The sequence below is a fragment of the Drosophila sulfurigaster genome, chromosome 3 (assembly GCF_023558435.1).
Source record: "Drosophila sulfurigaster albostrigata strain 15112-1811.04 chromosome 3, ASM2355843v2, whole genome shotgun sequence".
NCBI classification, from domain to species: domain Eukaryota; kingdom Metazoa; phylum Arthropoda; class Insecta; order Diptera; family Drosophilidae; genus Drosophila; species Drosophila sulfurigaster.
The window spans coordinates 6,123,854-6,144,734 of NC_084883.1; the positions used below are offsets into that span (position 1 = coordinate 6,123,854).

A 20,881-nucleotide genomic window follows, 5' to 3' on the forward strand; every position below is an offset into this window, starting at 1 on the left:
ACATCATCAGCCATTCACAGCGACAATTGTTTTATTATTTGCCTTGTTTTGCAAATATGAAATGGAATCGGGAGAGCTGCTTATCTAATCAAATTCGGTGGCGGAACTAGATAGGCAACACTTCGGATCATAAGCCGTCGTCATTAATAATCAAAAATTGATGAGACTTTCGATGTCAGAAATTCACATAGTAATTTAATGGATACTCTGAAATTATTTGGTAATTAATAATAATTATCAAATTAGACAATAATATTGACAATTATAATCTAGTCAATAGAAAAGTGTGCACTTCAGATTATGATCTGATAAGTATTTTTAAACCATAACAAATGAAGAAACGATATATTTTAAGACATGCCTGCGCAAATAGAACTAGTGAACGATACTTTATATTTCGAACAAATTAAAGCAATTATTCAACTGCGTTGCGACAAAGTAAATGCGGTCAAATTTCACGCTGCGCATTTGGCGACGGTGACGCATTATTATCCCCAAATGCTCCACTCAGTTGGGCTAAGTAAACAAACAACAACAACAGCAACTTCAACAGCCCCACAGATGTTTCGGTTCGTGTTTAAACTGCGTCTTTTCTTTTCCCTACTTAAATCATAGTCATGCAGCAGCTACGCCTCATTTCAAGGGATCCCCTTACAGTCCATTATGTAAACTTTGTAACCACAAATGAATTACCAGATTAAGTGTTCCCCAATACATTCACAAAGAACATGGAGTAATTGAATCTGAAATTACACATAGATTGCACCCCTATTGACAAAAAGACAAAATAATTCAACGCTGCGCAATTGTTTCTATTATCGTATACAAAATAGCAAAAGAAAATCGCAGTAAAGGTATCTTTGAGCTATTCTATTAATCTCACAATTTTGCGTCTTAGTTGTTTCCCAAATGTATGACATTCATTCAATTGTATTTAATTTACCTAATATAAATTTCACTAATAATATCCACATTACAATATTAAAAATGTATAAGGATGCCTCTTCATTCTATACGGACTGTATTTTATAATTTGAAAACTAAAGACAGTTTTGTAAATAGGTATTGTGGGCTTAGTGTCAATTACATACACTACTAAACAATCGCCAGCGAAAAATGGGAAAACAATTGATATATTGTAATCCCCGGCATATGTTGTGCTTGGTGCTTGGCAATTCGGACGGTTCGACACGTGCCGTTAGTGAGCATCGATGGGCGCAGAGACCTTGACTTGATTGGCTTTTTTGCTTTCTATGATTAATGCTTGTTGTCGGTTTTTTGCTGCCCGCATTTTTAGAACAATTAGCCGACTGTGTTGCAATAGCAATATGCAACAGCAAGAAGTGGAAATCCACAAAAGTGGCGCAACCTAGAATTTCACAGGTAAGAATCGATTGCAGTAAACAAACAATTGCGCATATTATAATTATTTAATTTTATTTGCAATTAAAACAATTATTTTTTTTTAGTATTAATCAATGCCCAACAATGAAAACCAAGCCTAAAAAAAGTAGTCTGAAAATTCCAGTCCGATATCCAAAAAACTGGCGACAAACGACGCCACTGGGTATATTAGCCACAATGAATAGCTTTCACATGGTCCATAGCCACATATGTATATATATAAATCAATTAGTTATTATATATTTTTATAGTTAAAGCATCGCGGCTGCTGGCTTAACTTGTTGTCTAATCGTAAATCTAAGATCCTTATATCTATTCGGCAATTAGTTTATTATTATGATTATTATGATACAAATGTTCGCTGTGCACAAAATTCGAGAGTACGAGAGCGTTGGAACTACTACAAACAAACTACGATGACAGATAACTAGGATTGCAATGGATGTGTACTATTAAAAATAAACTACTTCTATGTTTAAAGGCTAGTACAAAAATATATACATATATATCTGTTTGCAGGTGTTGCGAGCCTGGCGAGGATCAGAATCTACATGCCGAGCAGGCATTCGGTATTGCCAAGCGTGGCAAACGTTGGCGTTGGCTACGCCTGCGTCACAAAATACATTTCTCCCGATGAGCCGACGACAACGGCATGCGTGTCACCAGAGGCAGCAGCATTGCCAAGAGCATTTGGTGCAGCGGCAATAATGTTTGACATGTCAGTGCCATTGCTGACAATGCTAACGGCTCCGCTGAAGGCGCCGCTTGAGCTGGTGGCGATTATTTGATCACTGCTTTGGCTGCCATGATCGGTTGTCTCCACATGCTGTTGCAGCGTATCAATGTTGTCGTAGAGCGTGGAGCATTCACCGCATTTGTATAACGGTTCAACGCATTCCGGATGCTTTCGCTCCACGTGCCAGCGCAGATTGGCTGCATTCGAAAAGTTCTTACGGCAATTGGCAACGCCACAGCAATAAGCGCGTTGTTGATGCGTTTGTCGATGCCTATACAGGATTGCTTTGGACTTGAACGTGCGATCGCATATATTGCACTGCGGTGTATTTGTTTCGGCATCGTGCGTCTTCATGTGCATGCGCAGCATGCCTGGTCCCTTGAAGCTCTTAAGGCAGATCTCGCACTGCGGCTGCTTCTTACAATTCGCACGTATCCAGTTGGTGTGCGAATGCATGTGGTTTTGCAGGCCCTTAAACTGACGAAACTCGGTGCTGCACAAGTGACAAATGTAACGTCCCGAGCCCAGCGGCGAGGTGTGTTGTCTGATGAATTCAGTAACGAGATTCGCATCAATCTCATAGTTATCATCAGCGCCTGCTGCTGCAATCACAGATGCTGTCTGCACCAATTGGCGCGAGTTGGCAGCTGCCAGCTTACTGCTTATGGTGGGCGGACTATGCTGATGATTACAAGGTTGCTCGACCATATTCGCTTGAGCTTGTGCCTGTTGCTGGTTGCCACGGCGGGCACGCTTTGCCGCGCTAGGCGTCGGACTGGGCGTGCTGCCCACATGCAATGTGGGCTCCACAAGTGTGTCCTGACTGAACTCTACCACAGCGTTCTCCAGCGATATGCTATGCAGCTCTACAGCCTGTTGCTGTTGTTGTTCCTGCAATTGCTGTTGCTGAGCATCGACGTCGATGAAGGCCTGCTCAATGTCGCTGGCGCTAACATCGGCATCGTGTGGCTCCATTATCGCGTAGTGCAGCTCATCATCCACATCTCCACCGAGCACAGTATGATCCTGTTCATCGGTCAGGTATTCGCACTCATCAACAGGCGTCATATCGTCGCCATCTACTTCACCATCGCCATCGTCGAGCATATCCTCTTCATCTAATTGTATTTCTTCAATAATGAAATTGTCATCATCGTCATCCTCGTGTTTAATGCCCTCATCATGTTGCAGTAACTGCTCGTCAAAAAACTCTTCATGTTCCTGCTCCTGTGTTTCGCTTTGGGTGAGATCCTCGTCTATTAACACCTGATGATGCTGCGGATGTTCCTTAATAAATTCCTGCTGATCATCCTCCAGCACAATCGTCTCAAATGTATGACCCTTACTGTCCAGCTGTTCGTACACCTCATCCAGCTCCTCATCATCCATTTCGCCGTCTTCCAGTAACTGGACATCCGCATCCGCTAATGATGCACCACTACTTGTCGTACATAACTCCGTCCCACTATTTGTTGTATTAACCGGCGCCATGGTGCGCTGTGGCACCAACTGCACCAGCTGTAGCGTCTGTGTGCCGTTTGGCTGCTGCACAATCTGTAACGTCTGTCCATTGGGCGCCTGCAATAGTTGTGGAAGAAATTGCGCCTGAGCTGATACTGATGCGGCAGCATTTGTCGTCGTGGTTTGCGGGCTTATAATTTGCGCTAGCTGCGGCGCTACAATTTGCGTCGTTATCAACTGACCATTAGGCAAGAGGATTTGCTGTGCTGTCGTCGTTGGCAGAAGCTGTGCGGGAGCAGGTTGCAATGTGGGCAACTGAATTTGTTGTATCTGCTGTTGTGGCTGGGCAATCAGCGGAGGAGGCGGTGGCGGCGGCGCTGGTTCTTGTAGCAGTTGTGTCGCCTCTAATTGTTTTTTCGTCTGACGGGATCCCTTGCGCATTAGTGGCTTTAATTTGGTCTTTTGCGGCTGTAGCGGGAGCTGCAAATGTTATAATTTTATAAGTTATAAGTTCACTTCACATAGAGGCATGCGTACCTTTTGCGGTTGTTGTTGGGGTTGCTGGACCAGGAATATAGGTGACTGTTGTTGATGTTGTTGCTGTTGTTGCTGCTGCTGGAGCTGCTGCTGTTGCTGAAGAATTTGTTGTTCCAATTTTTGTTGCTGTTCCTCGAGCATTTGCTGCTGCTTCAGCTGCTTCTGGAGCAGCTTCTGTTGCTTTCGCTCCTGTGGGGTCAGCGACTCGTCTAGCACGAGACGCACCGTCAAAGTCTTAATATATTCCCGCAACTCCTTATCGCTTCGCTCTACCAACGTTTTAAATGCATGATTCCGACTGACAGCATGGACGCACTGCACACATATTTTATCGGGCCATCCCTCAATAGGATCGACTCGAACGCTGGTGCAGTCCATGAGCATTTCTGGGACCTTCTCACTAAATAAGGGACGCATTTCCTTGCGTTCCGAAATGCAAACACGGCAAATTTTATCCAATTCCAATACTTTCTTCCTGTCCATCATAACTGGAGCTTCGCAGTTTATTGTAATTGCAATTTAGCTCTAAAGAAAACATAACTATTAGTAATACTTGTTGCTCTACATTAACTTTGCCATGAATAAAGCACAATAGTATGAGAATTTACTGATAAGAGCGCATTTTAAACTCGCGCCTCAAATTTTCTGGCAGCACTGCCGGGCGTCGCTCTGGTAACCCAATGCTGGCGGAGCAAGCGAGACGACTATATTATACACACGACACGACAGCGACGACAACTAGTTATACACAATTTAGCATCCTGGTATTGGTGCGAGCGAAAAATCATATTTTAACTACTTTCGAAGCAAACGATACAAATTTATTTTGAACTTCAAATTTTGTCAATTCGATTCGTCTGCTGCGATTAATTTCTCATACACATTGCACTTTGATTCAAGCTTTCCAATAACACTTCACTTTATCACTTACCCCAACAGTATTTATATAATTTGTGTGGCCTCCCTTCGTCTTTACACTGTATTCAACATTAAATTCTTTTTAAATATGGCCGCGTCACATAATTTGCGATAGAAAAACTCAGAAATTTCACATTTTAAGCACTGAGCGCGAGTTTGTTTTGAAACGATGCGAAACAAAAACAAATGGGGCACCAGTTGGTTATTCTGGCAAGTAAATGAAATAACTAGACTTCGGCCAGTGCCAAATTAATAAAAATTCGATGAATGAAATTTCCTGCAACCGCAGTGGTGCTGTTTCTGCTTCTGTCTTCTTCTGTCGACTGCAGAATGCGCGAGGCAGCTGAAACGACGATTACCCACACACGCGCTTCACACATATATAGCTCTCTTTTTTTGTTTCGCCCTGACTTCTGCTTGTGTGAGTGAGATATGCGTATGTGGCGAACCGTGGGTTAGTGCTGCCAACTTGTTCACAATAAAAGAAGCCAAATTTCGAAGGGAAGACAATAACAACACTCAATATTTTCGGTAGACACATTTAAAATAAGTTCAGCGAAAGAATGTTGATTATCCAGCTTATTATATTTGGATAACGGTTCACTCAAAATCGGGTACTTCTTACCTTATAGTGCTTCCAAGTGTTCCGCGCAAATGAGTTCTCCTAAAAAACACAAGACAACATCTTCACAAAATTGATTGGATCTTGAACTATTTGCGATTTATTCCTTGTATGATTTGGTGGTTTAAAAATTTGGTTAGCACATTGAAATATTTCACAACGATCTAGAGCTTAAGCAAACAGCAATTGGAATCCTAAACGCCCACGTAACAGCTGCTTCGGTGTGGGATACTTAAGGACTGTCATGCCAAGGTTAATAAAATGTACAAGGTTGTGTCCAAATAGACTGACTTGTTTAATGTGAAATTATGACGTCACCGTACCATTCTCAAAAGTAAATTATGGCCATTATAGACTGTAATTATTAAATTTTGGCAGATATCAACTGTGCATTTATGACAACAAAAAAAAGATATCGATGCATTGATTAAAACCCGATACAAGCAATCTAAATTGATCATCGATATGTAAAATACAATAAGTATTTATTTAGGTTAAATCGTATAAAACATACATACAAACAATTTATTTCATAAACTTGTCTTTTTCCAAAAATCAATGAGACAATGAAATTATGACTTAAATTCTAGGCGCTCGCTGGCGTATTGCTTGTATTCGCCAATTCATACTTTTGTTTTTGCTTGTTCCTTTTGTGGTAAACACGAACAACGCCATAAACAACGGCGATGAGGACAATGCCAATAAGTAAACAACTAATCACAAACCATGGATAGAACGAGGATTCCTCTTCCTCGTCCGCCTCCCATTCCGTGATTTGCTCCATTGAACCGTTCACACTAAGCCTAGCTGGCGCAGCATCCATGTCCCGGAACAGCGATGCCTTCGCCAGATTACTCGACTCGGCAGCCTCAAACACCGGCTCAGTGTTATCAATGCGCACGAACGTGAGCCTAGCACCAGTGATTGGCAGTTTGAAGCGAGCTAATCCATGACCATAGTACTCATGAACATCGGCACCGAACTCACGATGCTGATCAACCCATTGTCCAATGACCTGAACCCGCACATCACTATGAGGATCCATGGTGCGTCCAAAGTATGCTTGTTTCTGCACATCCATGCCGCCCTCGCCAGCCTCATCAAGATCCAAGACAGCGCCCCGATGTTCTAGCAGCAGCGGCAGCTTGTCTAAATGATAACCGGCGTTGTAAATGCTGCTGGTGTTCAGTCGAATCTTCTCTACAAACGCATAGTTAACGCTGCCATAAATGGGTTTGCGTTGTGTGCTGGGATTCTTCAGCACGCCGTTACCCAGTAGCATTTTGTAACTGTTGGTTACGTTACGCCAAGGCAAGTAGGTGATATTACGCAGTTGGTAGACCAGTGGCTGCAGCTCCACCAGCACATTGATGTTATCGTCCACGTCATACTAAGAGATAGCAGATTAAAACGGTTACCCTCATTTGGCATTTACATTGAAACTTACAAAGTTATCCTCGAAAATCATGACCACGCAAGTGAACAACTTGTCAGCGACTCCGTTGACCAGATCGGTATGACTGAAATGACACAATTCGGTCTTCTCACGGTCTAAGTTTGTGGCCTTGGCAATGTAACTGAGCCGCTCCTTTGGGTTCAGCTCCGCGGCATAATGCTGCATCATTGTGCTGTAAGGTACCCAGGCTAACATGGCGTTGGCGTTCTCTTCACAAATATCCTGCTGAACGCCGCGTCCACTTAGCTCTCCATTGCGCAGCTTGAAGTAGTGATGAAAACTATGTTTCATCGTGGTGGTACCATGATCTTTGCATAAGGTCTCAACGAGGCTAGCCTGGAATTATATAGGTCTATTAAATATTTCATCCATGATGTATTTTAAAATATTGTTTTGATTACAACTAGTTCGTGTCTACCATAAGCATTGGTTGCAATACTTTCTGTGGTTTAAGTCTTAACTTATCGAAGACAAGTTGAGGAATTTCTTTCCATTTGTCCGTTAGTCAGGATAATGAATTGTATATACATGGTGCGTTCCAAAGTAAACAGGACTTTTTGAATCTAGCGCCCTCTGGTGGCGCCATATTTATGTCAACTGTTGCGTTAGAATCTGCTATCCTTTATCGACTTCTAGTAAAAATTTCATGACATTTCATCTATTGGAAGTGAAGTTATTGCCTTTTAAGTGTCAGTATGTTTTTGTCATCGGTGCGAGAATGAGCTTCGAACAAAAAACCCAACACTAAATTTTGTTTTAAAACTTTTACCGAAACGTTTCAATTGATGAAACAAGTTTATGGCGATGGTTGCCTATCCCGTAGCAGAGTGCACGAGTGGTTTCAACGTTTTAAAAGTGATCGTGTGGACATAAATGACGATGAACATGTGAGCCAACCAAAATCCGTGATCACAGAAAATTCCATCGAAACTGTGCGTGAATTCATAAAAAATCAGACGAAATCATCATTGAAATTAATGGAAATAGAATTGAACATCTCCAAAACATCGGTATATCGCATTTTGGCCGAACATTTGGGTGTGTGCACGGTTTGTTCCGCATAAATTGACTGACGTCCAAAAATTGCTCAGAATTAAACATTCGAAGGACCGACTATTTGACCAAAAATCACGTTTTAACCATCAACCACTCCCCGTATTCACCTGATATTGCACCGTGCGACTTCTACCTTTTCGGACAAATGCATTTGCCGATGAAAGGAAAGCGTTATGCAGACGTCGAGGCCATTCAAAAGGCTTGCACCGGCATACTGGAGGCCATACCGGGCAACGAGCTAAAACACTCGTTCGACTTGCTTTTGGACCGTGCAAAAAGCTGTATTAAAGCAGAAGGAGACTATTTTGAATAATATAAATTGATTTTGCCGAAAAAGCTATTTGTTCCGTCTTTTTGTTAAAAGTCCTGTTTACTTTGGAAACTTTTCACTGCTTTTCACTGGAGTCTGTACTTGTCTCTGCAGCCCAAGCTTCAACACCTCAAACCATAAATACACAAAGCAATCAAAAGAAGACAAATCTACAAATCGAGCAGCTCGTCCTCGAAAAGCGACGCTTACGTCGAGAGTGGCAATTCCACAGATCGCCATCTTCTAAGCAACGTTTAAGACATGCCTCACGTGAACTTACTAAAGCTCTACAGCAAGAAGAAGCATATGTCCAACGCCACTACATAGAGCAATTGTGTACTTCTAGTACGAAAAACTCACTATGGAGAGCTCACCCTACTCTGAGCTCACCGAAAGAAGCCGTGATGCCTATAAGAAATCCCACAGGAGGCTGGGCGCGTAGCGATGCAGACAGAGCCAGCACGTTTGCCAACCACCTTAAAAATGTATTCCAACCAAATCCTGCCACGAGTGCGTTTACTCTGCCGACTTTATCAAATGAGCCTCAGCTTCAACGTGAGCCAATCGAATTTCGCCCAAATGAAATCGTTAGCATCATCAAAAATCAACTGAATCCGAAAAAATCCCCGGGATGCGACCTCATAACTCCCAAAATGATCATCGAGCTCCCATATTGCGCCGTTTGCACTATCACCCAGCTTTTCAACACCATCGCAAAACTTGGCTACTATCCAATGAGATGGAAGAAGTCAATTATAATAATGATAGCAAAGCCGGGAAAAGACCACACAGTCCCCACGTCGTATAGACCTATAAGCCTACTTTCATGCTTATCTAAACTCTTTGAAAAATGCGTTTTGATTCGGATAAACACGTACCTAAGACTCCAGGAAGGAATCCCGTCACATCAATTTGGGTTTCGTGAAAAGCACGGAACAATTGAGCAGGTCAACCGGATAACATCAGAAATTCGGAACGCGTTCGAAAAACGAGAGTACTGTACTGCCATATTTTTAGATGTCTCTCAAGCATTTGATAGAGTCTGGCTAGAAGGTCTAATGTACAAGATCAAGACAATGCTCCCCAGCAACACCCATAAGCTTTTAGAGTCTTACCTTTACGACAGAAAATTTGTTGTGAGATGCAACTCTGCTATATCTGATGTTTTCACTGTTGGAGCTGGAGTTCCTCAAGGTAGTGTGCTAGGGCCAACACTATACGTCCTCTACACAGCAGACATCCCGACAAGCACACGAATAACAACATCTACGTTTGCTGATGATACAGCTATTCTTAGCCGCTCGAAATGCCCGAGGCAAGCAACTGCGCAGCTAGCTCTTCATATGGTCGATGTTGAAAAATGGCTATCAGATTGGCGAATTAGAGTGAACGAACAAAAATGCAAGCACGTTACATTCACCCTGAACAGACAAAACTGCCCGCCGCTAACGTTAAACAACACTCCACTCCCGCAAGCAAACGAAGTGACATATCTAGGAGTACACCTCGACAGAAGACTCACATGGCGCCGGCACATTGAAGCCAAAAGAACACACCTAAAGCTAAAAGCCAGCAGCCTTCATTGGCTTATCAACGCTCGGTCTCCCCTTAGCCTTGAATATAAAGTCCTGCTATATAACTCGGTACTAAAACCTATATGGATGTACGGCTCCCAATTATGGGGGAGTGCCAGCAATAGTAATATTGACATAGTCCAGCGAGCTCAGTCGAAGATCTTGAGAACCATCACCGGGGCACCGTGGTACGTTCGCAACGAAAACATACAACGCGACTTAAACATCCTACCAGTCAAAGAAGTGATCGCAGAACAGAAGGAAAAGTACTTTACCAAGCTACTGTTGCACCCTAACCACCTGGCGAGAGGTCTAACAAGGTTGAGCAACCAATCACGTCTTCGTCGTAATGACTTACCCACCCAGCGACCGACCTGAGGGACGCGCAACCAGAATGCAGTTTTAACACACTGTTAGCTAAATTTTAATGTTAAGATTCGTAAACTTATTGTTAGTCTCAAAATCTAGAGAAGATTCAATAAATAAAAGCAAAGTCCTCAAAAAAAAAAAAAACTTTGGAACGCACCTTGTATGTACATAGAGGAAGTAGATTTATTAGAGAAAGAGAAGCCATTTTTTCAGAAAAGACAATTAATCAGTGGGAAATACTTAAAATCGGCACATGCATAAATAATTTCATTATCTGGCATGTCCACATTATCACTAACCCAAGACACTCCTCGTTGCGAAGCTTTCTTTATCTAACCCTAATTCAATTGATTATATTGCAGGCGTGCCACTTGATTTACAGACTATTATCTTTGTCATATGTGCCTATGACTCAAGAGCCTTGCGACTGTCATTTAAGGATTTAGTGCTAAGCAACTTGTTGCCATTGATTGCCCAAACGATATCACTTTAACCTCCAATTACAACAGACTGCCCGATTTAATACCATATTAGGCGACAGAATATTAACAAAAGATTTGAGAATCAATTAAAAATCACTTCATTGGGGAAAACACGTTTGAGGAATGCTTCAAGCTATCATTTGCAGACCAATCACATTGTACATATTTTGTAATGGGCTGTTGATAAATATTGCAATGAACTTGAACTTTGAATATGCATTCTTACATTTGTCGCATTCTAATTTTTCACTCGGTTAATTGTTCACAAATAATTTACATATATGTATGTATGTATGTATGTACATATATATACATAAAAAAAAAACTTTACCTAGCAAGTCTATAAAAGCGTGCTTTAACGATTTGAAATAAAATGTTTTTTAGTATAAGCTCACCTTCTCCTTAGCCGTAAGTGTTGTGGCTGTGATAGCGCATTTTAAATCCTTTTCACTTGGAATTACCACTCGACGACCTATATCAATGAGTAACGTAGGATCGGTTTCTATGCAGAAGTCGGAACGCTCCACAAATGTCGGGAGGCATGACGGAAGAAGTGATCCCAAAATGACAAGCGTTGCAATATACATTTTCTATGTGAAGCACCAATAGAAGTTTTCCGTTGACGATACGCGCACTATCGATGGCGAATTGTAACTGAAAATCGCAATTCTAAATAGACGCAAATTTGGTACGCGTCGACGTTCCGTCAAAAACACATTCAACTTGACCGCAAAACCCGATAAAACGCCAATCCAAGCCGCATAACCATATTTATCTATTTCTGAAGGATAAACTTGAGATTCGATTGAAGAAGCATGGAACTAAGGTGAACGCAACCAGTGCAAATGACCAAACAACTGAACTGATTAACACTCTACGGCCATGCCTGTACGTCATTTCCCAACTCGCAGCCAGAGATAAGATAACTAAACATTAAAACGGCACAAACACTTTGGATTCCATTGGTAATAATTTTGTTAGCCTGCTTCTATATAGTTTGAATAATGACGAATAGTATCGAACTTCTAAGCTTTAGCGAAAGTAGAGTATGAATGGCGCGTTTGCTTTCTTGCAATATGCTTTTATTTTTAATATTAGAAAAGTATATAATTTTAATAAACTTTGTACATTTTCAAATTGTTGAACAATTTTGTTTTTTTTTTTTTTATATATTTTACAATTGATTCTTAACAGGTAAAATTATTATTTTTTTTGCTTTGCTTTGTTGTGTTACATTTTCATTTTTTATTGTACAAACTTCAACATAAAGTATAATTTAAGATAACAGCTTACGAAAACTAGATGTCATTAGACCACATGCTTCACACAGAGACAAAAGAACTCCAAGTTCCCAACGCTTTGAAAATGTAATTGATAAACCGATCGATGTGCTGGCACAGAGAGTTGCAAGGAGTTGTAGGAGCCAATGCAGCGAAGGATATTGTGGGATAGTTGTTTGGACTGGAGCTGAGTAGGGCTCAATCTAAAGGAGAATATACAAGTCTAATGCGTACAGAGGATAAACGGTTATCATTGCCAGTATTACCATCACTACTGGGTTCGCCATCAAAATCCAACTCATCGATGTTGGACAAAATTTCAATATCATCGTCATCGTCATCATCACCATCGTCCAGGTCGCTATCATTATCTTCACCACTGGAGGATTCACTAATGACATTCCGATTGCGATGGCTACGTAGCGGAAAACCCATGAAATTCGGACCAATTGCAAATGCTATAAAAAGGAGATTGCTTTTAATTAAATTTAATTGCTTGATTGTCTCACTGTGACTTACCATTTTCAGAGCCCGTATCCGATCCCGTATCAGAGCCCTCCTCATTGGATTCGGGCACCTCCTCATCATCTTCCTGCAAGCATAGACATAATATTAAATTCAATATCATCCACCTGCCGCATGAGCGTTCTGAGATCGATGGGCGCGCCTGCACCGCCCAGTGTACGTGCTCGCCGTCGCACACCAACAATTGAGCTGTTGGGAGCATGCTGGCGAGCCAGATTTGCATTCGCATGTGACGCAGGCCTTAGGCGGCTCGGGCGACGGGCGCGTGCCTCATTGCCGTCGTCAACACCGCCTACACCTAGACCGTCACCCACACCAACACCTAGACCAACACCAATGCCATTTGCAATAGCATCAACATAGGCTTCGGCATCTGGATCGAGCAAAGCAAAATTCAACGGTGGCGTATGGGCGCGAGCCGCCGCTTCGACGATGCGAATTAGCGGAGAGTCACCACTTGGTGCATTGACGGGCGGTGACGGTTCCTCGGACGCGCCGCCGCCGCTTCGAACGACGCCCTCATCGACGGCCAAGTCCTTAACCGGACGCACCTCTTCCGAGCGCTCGCTCTTTTTAACACCAACGGCATAGATCTTCACATAGGTCTCCTGCTTTGAATCGTAACCGGTGTGATCCTCCACAACGGCAATTAGGCTACCATTTGCACTAACGCTCAGATCGTTAATGTTGCGCTTCACATCAATGGTTGCGATACTCGAATAGTCGTATGCATCGAGTACATTAAAGCTGGTATCATAGGTGGTCGTCTCCATATCGTGGTCCCTATCAGCACCCAAACTGGCCCCATATATCACATGCATAGGCGAGAATGTGCAGTTCCTTTGGTCCAGCACCGGCACCGTTTGCAGCAAATGAAACGTGCGTAAATCCCAAACTTCTGTGTTGGCAATGATCTAAACAAATTTTAATAAAAATGACGAGGAAGATTAGCTAACATGTTAAATATAATTTGGGTAACACTCACCTCCAGGCAGTTAGGATGAAATACACCCGATATGCACTGATTGAACTTATCGAACTTGTGAATTTCTTTGCCGGAGCGAACGTCCCAAAGCACGCCATCTAAATTGATCAATGGAATATTCAACTCTGCGAAGTCCAAATGCTTTAAGCTCTCAGCTTACCTGATAACAGCAACTCATCCGTACGGCACAGCGTCGCGCGATTCTTTGTGTACTGATTGGGTATGGTCGGTGTAAAGGTTGAGACTTTTGAACCCGTATTAATATCATATAGTACCGCACACTGTTACAAATGAATTGAAAATTAATAGGTTAGCTAATATGCCTAACAATTGCATGCAACTTACATCGTTGTGTGTGCCCAGCAAACGATCCTGAGTTGTCTGGCTAAACTCGCAGTATCCGACATCGGGCAGACGCAACTTGGAGCGGAATTCATTGTCGGTAATGGACCACAGAATTGTAGTACGAATACGCCACAGACTGGTGGTCAGTACCAGATCGCCGCCTCGATTTGCCTGTATTGCATCCACGCCATATGTGTGACATATGGAGGAGAACTGTTCCACGCCGTCGTTCATGTTGAACACTTTGCTTTCGCCCTGATGTGTGCCAACGATAAGATAATTGCCCACAACGTCACAGCAAGTGAACTCCAGATCATCATAGTCAGCAGAGCGTATTGTACGCCATGGTGCAAAGTGTGTATGAACATGACGACGATCGAATCGTGCGGTATTAAATCCAGCCTGGGTACGAAAGTGTCTGGAAGTCAGATTGTAGTTGGAGCTAAGTAGACGGCTGGGACGTGGATCGGGACACTTGTGCGGCTCGTACAGATCGAATTGTGGGCATGTTGTCACCGGATTGTTGCACAGTGAGTGCTGATTCGTCAGATACTCAGTCACAATGCTGTTAAGAGTAACCCGCTTGGGATACAGCGCCGGCGAGTTAGCCAGGTCATCTGTCAATCCTACGGAGCTGGACTCAGCGTTGCCCAGACTGATTTGCTTCTGTAGTGAACGACTGATGGAAGATGTGGCACGCTCCGTCTTTCTCAGCTTTATGGGCGTCTGTGCGCTGAGATGATTAAAATTAGGTATGCCTGGTGCAGCAGCCGATCCGCTCGTGGATGCATTGCCACTGCTGCTACAGTGCAGCGATGTATCGTCTGCTTGACTGCGACTTGGTTCCCCACTAGACATGATAGCAGCATTCACATCTTGCATTCGGTTGCGCAGTCGACTGCGTGATATTGAACTAATGCCGGAGAAACCTTTATAGTCGAATGGCGACTGATGAAAGTTACGTGTTGTTGTCGTCTGCAACGGCAATCCGACCTCACGCTGCAGCATCTGAGCCGTTTGACCAAGTCCTTTGCTCTCCAGATGCTCGAAGATTAGCTGATACAACTGCTGTTCGTTATATTGAATGCGCGTCTGAGCAATTACGTTGGCCTTGTGCATGTTGGTCAGCGATGGATCCAGAGGGTTGTTCAGTGGTTTTGTCTTGCCAGAAATGCGTTCGAGCAGCTCCAGTGCATACTTTTGAAAGAGCACATGCTCCGCTCGCTTCTCTTGCAATATGGGATCACGCATAAGAGCTTGCAGCTGTCCACTGGCAAACAACGGTAGTTTTCCAACAATTTGACGCACACGATCAGAGCGCGCCAAACCGGCCAATGCTCGACAGGCCATGCCGCGTATGCAATCCGCATCTGTAATGGGTCCTTTGGTTTGCATGAGTGACAGCAACACCACAATACCATTGTTGGAGCACACAGATTCCCACACCTTTTCGATCAGTTCCTCGGCATATTTTTGATTTGCTTTGTTTTTGCGCGACGAGTTGCCAAATTTCATTAGACTGCTCCCACTGTCCTTACGAATAATTGGCGAGCAGACACAATGACAGAGGACGGCCAGCGCCGATTTTAAGACCTCAGCATCGGCTGTGATCTCGCCTGCAGCAGCTCCCAGTACCGAACAAAAGCCAGACGTTGTCGTCTTGTCTAACATCTGCAGGCGTTCGCAAAGCACCAGATAGACGCGCGGTATCACACAGCATACGCTAAGCACATCGAGAGCTGAACGCACGGTCTCCGAGCGTCCGCTGTTCACCCATTCGTAGCTGAAGGCAATAATGCGCAACAACATAGTTATGCCACCCAGTTTTAGTAGCTGATCCACTGGCTCCCAATGTGCCCGCACTGATGTATGCTCCTGGAGCGTTCTTATCTGCTCATGCAACTGATCAAATGTGAGTTTAGCTGCCACTGTCGGATGTTGGCTGAAGTAGTGCGTCGACGATGAGGACGAGGTAGCGTAGTGTTGGCATATGAAGTTGTTGTACTTGTAAAAGAAATGCGCTTCCATATAGCGCTTGAGAGCAACACAAACGTGTCGAACCATCTGACGGGAAGCGCATTCAACATCCTCGTTGATATCTGAGGCATTTTCGCTATCATTATGACTGGGATCCAGAATTTTCAGTACGGAAATCTATTAGTAAATGCAAATTCAATTAATAAATATGAAAAAATGTTATATCTGGCAGTCAAGCTGGTACTCACAACATTGTAGAGTTTGCGTAAGCCATCCTGGGCATCAAACTCATCGAGAATGACCTTAAACTGAAAACTTAAGCTGAAGAACATGGTGGCATGACATTTGGACGAATCATGACACCTTCCAAGTATCCACAGAGCATAACGCACCAGATTCGCAATTAATGGACGTGGCATGCTGCAAATGCGTTCCATGGCATCCTCACAGTACGCCAGATAGTATATTGCAATGGATACACCCGTCGTGGCCAAACTTGGCCGTGGCACATTCAAAAGTAGCTGCAAAAATAAGTGTGCATTAAAAAATATAGACAAATTTAGCACAATTTAAATAAAACTCACTTCCAGACCACCATGGGAAATAAATTCTAAAGCAAACTTCTTGTGACAGAGCAAGGAGGCAAGATACTTGAGCACCTCATAGGCAAGGCAAGTGTCTCGTCTGTCCAGCTCTTCCAGGTGACTAAAAATGAGCACCATAACATTGTTGCCAAACGCCATACCCAGGAATTCCTGGTACTCGCCTAGGCTGGTTAGGAAGCGCATGATGAGCATCTGACTGGTGTCTGCGGTGGGCGGATGGAGCGGTATATACATACGCTTATAATAGCGTGACAATGGAAACGCGTCCCGGCTGTTCTCAAACAATATCGACATATTTGATGCACTACCACTAGCGCCATTATGTTGCGGCGACTGCGGCGCCGAGGCAGCGCCACAAGCCATCCAGCTGAGCATACCCGACGAGAAACTGCTATCCGCAGAGTTGTTATGCGCAGTACTTGCTTCTCCTGTAGCATTTTTGCTCATGCAACTACAGGCAAGTAGCATGTGCAGGCGATTGATCATCTTGGGCACCAATCGCATATTCTGGTCGCGACAACTAATCGCAATATCACTAACCTCCATGGCAGCGGCTAACAGACCTGTGGCATAGCTTTGAAGCGGTTCAATGCTATCTTCTGCCCAGTTATAAAGACGACTGATGATGCCGTCCTCCTCGGCAGTCTGAAATACTGCTGTTGTCTCAAGGCCAGGCATAACGACGAGTATTAGCCGACAGGCAATGATGTTCAGCTCAAGGGAGCTGCGACTTACGTTCTGCCGACTAAAGTAGTTTTCCCTCAGATAGTCATTAAGCAGCTAAAAATATAAAAGTTGGTATATAATATTTAAGGAAGCACATTAAGCTCACTGACTTTGCCCATGAACTGATCCTTTCGAAAGAGCAGTTTGAGCATCAACCCATATTGGCAACTTGGATCGGTTCTATAGGGATGCCTTAAGTCCAGCGGATCGGGATCTTTTCGCATGTATACATCCTTTTCACGCTCAAAGATCTCAGCCAGACTGAAAGTAAAGTGGCAATTCAATTATTAATAAATTGTATCAAACCAAACAATTAAAATTACCTTCTGAGCGTGGGCACTGGATCGTAGCCACTCTGTGTTTGCTCCTGCTCCCATTTATCTATGATTTGGGTAAGTTCTCTTTTGGTAGCCGAACGCCGATCTGCCGCAGGGTCATCCTCTGTATTGGCGTTATCAGCATCGGCATCGGCATCATCATCTTCAACAGCTGCGTCGCCATCTCCATCATTATCGCCTTCTTCCTCGCCATCGCCCTCTCCATCAACTTCCACTTCGGCATCCTCTGCATCATCTTCGCCCTCTGCGTTTACTTCATTCGAATTGTCCTCGCTTTGTGCGTCAGCCTCCTGCTCCTCATCAGCTGGTTCATCATCGCTCTGATAGGCTGCGGCAAAGATGGCATTATCCAATGCAATGTCGTTTGGCAATTCTTCATCCTGTGCTCGAGCATTTTCATTTCCATTGCCATTCGCATTCGAATTTGCATCCGACATTCTGAAAGCAGCGCAAGAGGCGAGGGTTGTACACTAGCCCGATGCGATGTACACCAATTTCGCAATTTCCACTACGCAAAACACTATAGATTTGCTTATATCTATAACTTTTTTAATAGGATTCACTTGCACCAAAATTGCGTGCCGCTAAAAAAGCCAACCACGCGCTTCTCTTTTTGGCAAACGAAATTGTGTTGCTAAGCGTGACCGTAAATTTCATTGTAAAATATTCTCAAATATACTGAGATGTACATATATTGGTATATTAAAGTTATATTGCGCAACTTTTGAATATGTTTTTGTTTACATGTTTTTCTGAAAAACAGGTGAACGAGCACCTTTTTTAATAAAATAAAGATATTTCCATACATTCCAGATATCAAACAAGTAAAGGTAAAGTTTCGTTGACTAATCAGGCTTGAATGAAATAAATTCGCCTCCAAATTCATAACAAAACAATAGCGAAAATACATAAACAGCAGAATTTTTTAATTATGCATGTGTTTGAAACTATGTGCGAAAAGAAATTTTTGAATTTTGTGTTACCGTCCGTAAAATAAAGATAAAAATATTTATATATATATATACATTTGTATATATATTTTGCTATTGTACTTTTGAAGAAAATAAATTGTAGAAGTGAACCTTCTCTGTTGAATAAATTCGCATCATGTAAAAAGTGAACAGTGTGGCAGCACTGTTAGCAAAAGCCGCTAATCGTGTGACTGTTATCGATGGACGCGTCATTATTTTGTTTTGGCTCCTCATTATCCAAATACAGAACTTGTTAATAATTGTAATTTAAATTAAAATGGGTTTCCTGTTTATACTCAGTTGGATCTCCTTAGGTATACAAATCACCTTCGTAACGCTGTCCTTAGGTAAGCAACTAGTTTCAAACTAATTCATGTGCTATAAGTTTTATTTTATCAACAGTGGCCGGACTTTACTACTTGGCTGAATTGGCGGAGGAATACACAACGCCTGCACGACGATTTATTTTGTTTATGATAAGTTTCACAATTATGGTCTACATCATGTTCATATTCTTTGAGGACTTCCCCTGGACCATGCTGCTGTGCGGTCTGACAGCACAAGGATTTCATTTCTCTATAATGACTGATTTTCCATTCATTCGTTTGCTGTCGGTGCCATTTATTGGCTCTTTGGCCATGTTGGTCATCAATCATCTGTTGGCTTTTCAGTATTTCACTACCGTCTACGTGCCCTTCACACAGGTAAGCTTAGTGCTAGTCGAACTAGCCGGAGCACAGACATTTACTTTTCAATTAACGGTTTCTTGTTTTAGGTTCTCGCTTACTTTACTATCTGCATGTGGATGGTTCCCTTTGCATTGTTCGTTTCGGTGAGTGCCAACGACAACGTGTTGCCCACCACGATTGGGAGCAATGAAAGAAGACTGGGCAGCAATAATCCCGATGTTGTCAGCAATTACTTCTCGCGCAACAAGAAGATGGGACTGTTATCGTTGTTCAACTACATGAAAGAGACTTTGTTGCCCGGACGCAGCAAGAAAACATTTTGATGTGAACAAACAAAAAGAAAACTGGTAGTTTAAGCAATCTTGAAAGGACAACAATCGTATAGTTATTTATTTTGTAATAAAAGTAATTATAGTGTTATTATGAACATTTAAAATGCTCCCTCTACTTGTTCTGTGTCTTGACGCTGCCGTCGGCCATGCCAAAGTAACACTTCGATGCCATGTCCACAAATAAACCCGTCTCCAGGACACCAGGTATCATGCTAATTGCACGATTCACCTCATCCCAGTTGTATTCGCGCTTGGCCAAAAACTTCCAGTCTAGCAGAAAGTTACCATTGTCGGTAACAATGGGTCCAGCTTTCTTCAGGGCAATACGAAGACTTGCTTCACCTCCAAAAAGTGCCTCAATCTTCAGTTTGACTGGTACATGTGCCATTGGCGCAATTTCAATGGGAATGCCTTTGCACCATTGCTCGCCCAGGCGCAGCGACTTCTTTGTGTAGTCTGCGATAATGATAACTGTCTTGGCGCATGAAGCCACAATCTTTTCCTGCATCAGGCAACCACCGCCGCCCTTGATGAGCACCATGTGGCTGTCGACCTCGTCGGCTCCATCAATGTACACGTCGATTTTGGGATTGCGATCCAAATCGCCCAACGTCAGATTGTGATCCAGAATTAGTTTGCGTGCCTGGTATGAGGAAGGCACACAGATCATGTCCGCCAGGGCACCCTCCTTCCACACGCGCTCCGCGAGTCGTTCTACAGCAAACACTATTGTTGATCCGCTGCCCACACCAACTACTTTGGTGTCCTCTGTGACCCATTGATCAACAGCGGCTTGGGCAGCCGCACTCTTGGCGGCGTCTAGTGCAATTTTATCGTCCATCTTGCAGAAATTTCGCCGAAAAAGTGTCGAAGCTTTTGCAGAATTAATTCCAAATGAGATCAAATGTGGTAACTGCGGTGTAAGGAAACCTCGGTACAGTAACAATGGCTTCAGCATGTGTTCTCTCACGTTCTCACTCTTGTTCTCTAAACTTCAATGTCACCCGGCAAAACCGCTTCAAAATTAAGCACTAATGACAGTAGTTGAAAAAGAACTGGAATTGCGATCGTTATTTTTAAATGTGTATCAAACTTAACAGTGTACAATGAAACTACACTTGGCTATGTTTTCTTATTAGTTTCAAATGAAGTTTAATTTTAAAACTGTTCGAATTTTGTTTTT

The 20,881-nt window shown here is 43.0% G+C and overlaps 6 protein-coding genes and 1 long non-coding RNA gene across 10 annotated transcripts in view; 2 read left to right on the forward strand and 5 right to left on the reverse strand.

The window, feature by feature from the left end:
* Positions 1–5,823, reverse strand: part of LOC133843268 (uncharacterized) — a 29,155-nt gene extending 23,332 nt beyond the window's left edge. The window contains exon 1 of the mRNA XM_062276730.1: positions 5,682–5,823. The gene's annotated coding sequence lies outside the window, so the exon portion shown is untranslated. The remainder of the gene's footprint in view (positions 1–5,681) is intronic.
* On the forward strand, positions 657–1,849 carry LOC133843272 (uncharacterized). Its single transcript, XR_009894491.1, has 2 exons — positions 657–1,383; positions 1,470–1,849. It is a non-coding gene; the product is annotated as an uncharacterized LOC133843272 (long non-coding RNA).
* Positions 1,852–5,379, reverse strand: LOC133843269 (putative mediator of RNA polymerase II transcription subunit 26). Of its 2 annotated transcripts, none has more exons than XM_062276735.1 (3): positions 5,070–5,379; positions 4,139–4,663; positions 1,852–4,081 (listed from the first exon to the last, which is right to left on the reverse strand). In XM_062276735.1, the coding sequence occupies exons 2-3, from the start codon at positions 4,622–4,624 to the stop codon at positions 2,006–2,008; spliced, it is 2,562 nt and encodes an 853-aa protein (XP_062132719.1). In that variant the 5' UTR covers positions 4,625–4,663; positions 5,070–5,379; the 3' UTR covers positions 1,852–2,005. The 2 variants fall into 2 exon arrangements, with proteins under 2 accessions (XP_062132719.1, XP_062132720.1); XM_062276736.1 differs by lacking the exon at positions 5,070–5,379 and adding an exon at positions 4,747–4,969.
* A 214-nt stretch (positions 5,824–6,037) lies between the features above and the next one.
* LOC133843271 (enolase-binding protein) lies at positions 6,038–11,996 on the reverse strand. Its single transcript, XM_062276737.1, has 3 exons — positions 11,321–11,996; positions 7,126–7,470; positions 6,038–7,068 (listed from the first exon to the last, which is right to left on the reverse strand). Exons 1-3 carry the CDS (start codon positions 11,510–11,512, stop codon positions 6,265–6,267), a joined length of 1,341 nt encoding a protein of 446 aa, XP_062132721.1. The 5' UTR covers positions 11,513–11,996; the 3' UTR covers positions 6,038–6,264.
* A 129-nt stretch (positions 11,997–12,125) lies between these two features.
* LOC133843267 (protein mahjong) lies at positions 12,126–18,364 on the reverse strand. Of its 3 annotated transcripts, XM_062276728.1 has the most exons (11): positions 17,692–18,354; positions 17,479–17,629; positions 16,622–17,422; positions 16,286–16,558; positions 14,061–16,214; positions 13,876–13,996; positions 13,716–13,813; positions 13,282–13,644; positions 12,725–12,797; positions 12,472–12,663; positions 12,126–12,408 (listed from the first exon to the last, which is right to left on the reverse strand). In XM_062276728.1, exons 1-11 carry the CDS (start codon positions 18,141–18,143, stop codon positions 12,404–12,406), a joined length of 4,683 nt encoding a protein of 1,560 aa, XP_062132712.1. In that variant the 5' UTR covers positions 18,144–18,354; the 3' UTR covers positions 12,126–12,403. The 3 variants fall into 3 exon arrangements, 2 of the variants coding, with proteins under 2 accessions (XP_062132712.1, XP_062132710.1); XR_009894490.1 differs by lacking the exon at positions 12,126–12,408 and having other exon boundaries at positions 12,587–12,663; positions 12,725–13,644; positions 17,692–18,363; XM_062276726.1 differs by lacking the exons at positions 12,126–12,408; positions 12,472–12,663 and having other exon boundaries at positions 12,731–13,644; positions 17,692–18,364.
* Positions 18,365–18,845: 481 nt separating this feature from the next.
* On the forward strand, positions 18,846–20,034 carry LOC133841191 (protein TEX261). Its single transcript, XM_062273529.1, has 3 exons — positions 18,846–19,024; positions 19,080–19,381; positions 19,453–20,034. Exons 1-3 carry the CDS (start codon positions 18,955–18,957, stop codon positions 19,687–19,689), a joined length of 609 nt encoding a protein of 202 aa, XP_062129513.1. The 5' UTR covers positions 18,846–18,954; the 3' UTR covers positions 19,690–20,034.
* Positions 19,718–20,858, reverse strand: LOC133841190 (ribose-5-phosphate isomerase). Its single transcript, XM_062273528.1, has one exon. It carries the CDS (start codon positions 20,654–20,656, stop codon positions 19,811–19,813), a length of 846 nt encoding a protein of 281 aa, XP_062129512.1. The 5' UTR covers positions 20,657–20,858; the 3' UTR covers positions 19,718–19,810.
* Between the last annotated feature and the right edge of the window lie 23 nt (positions 20,859–20,881).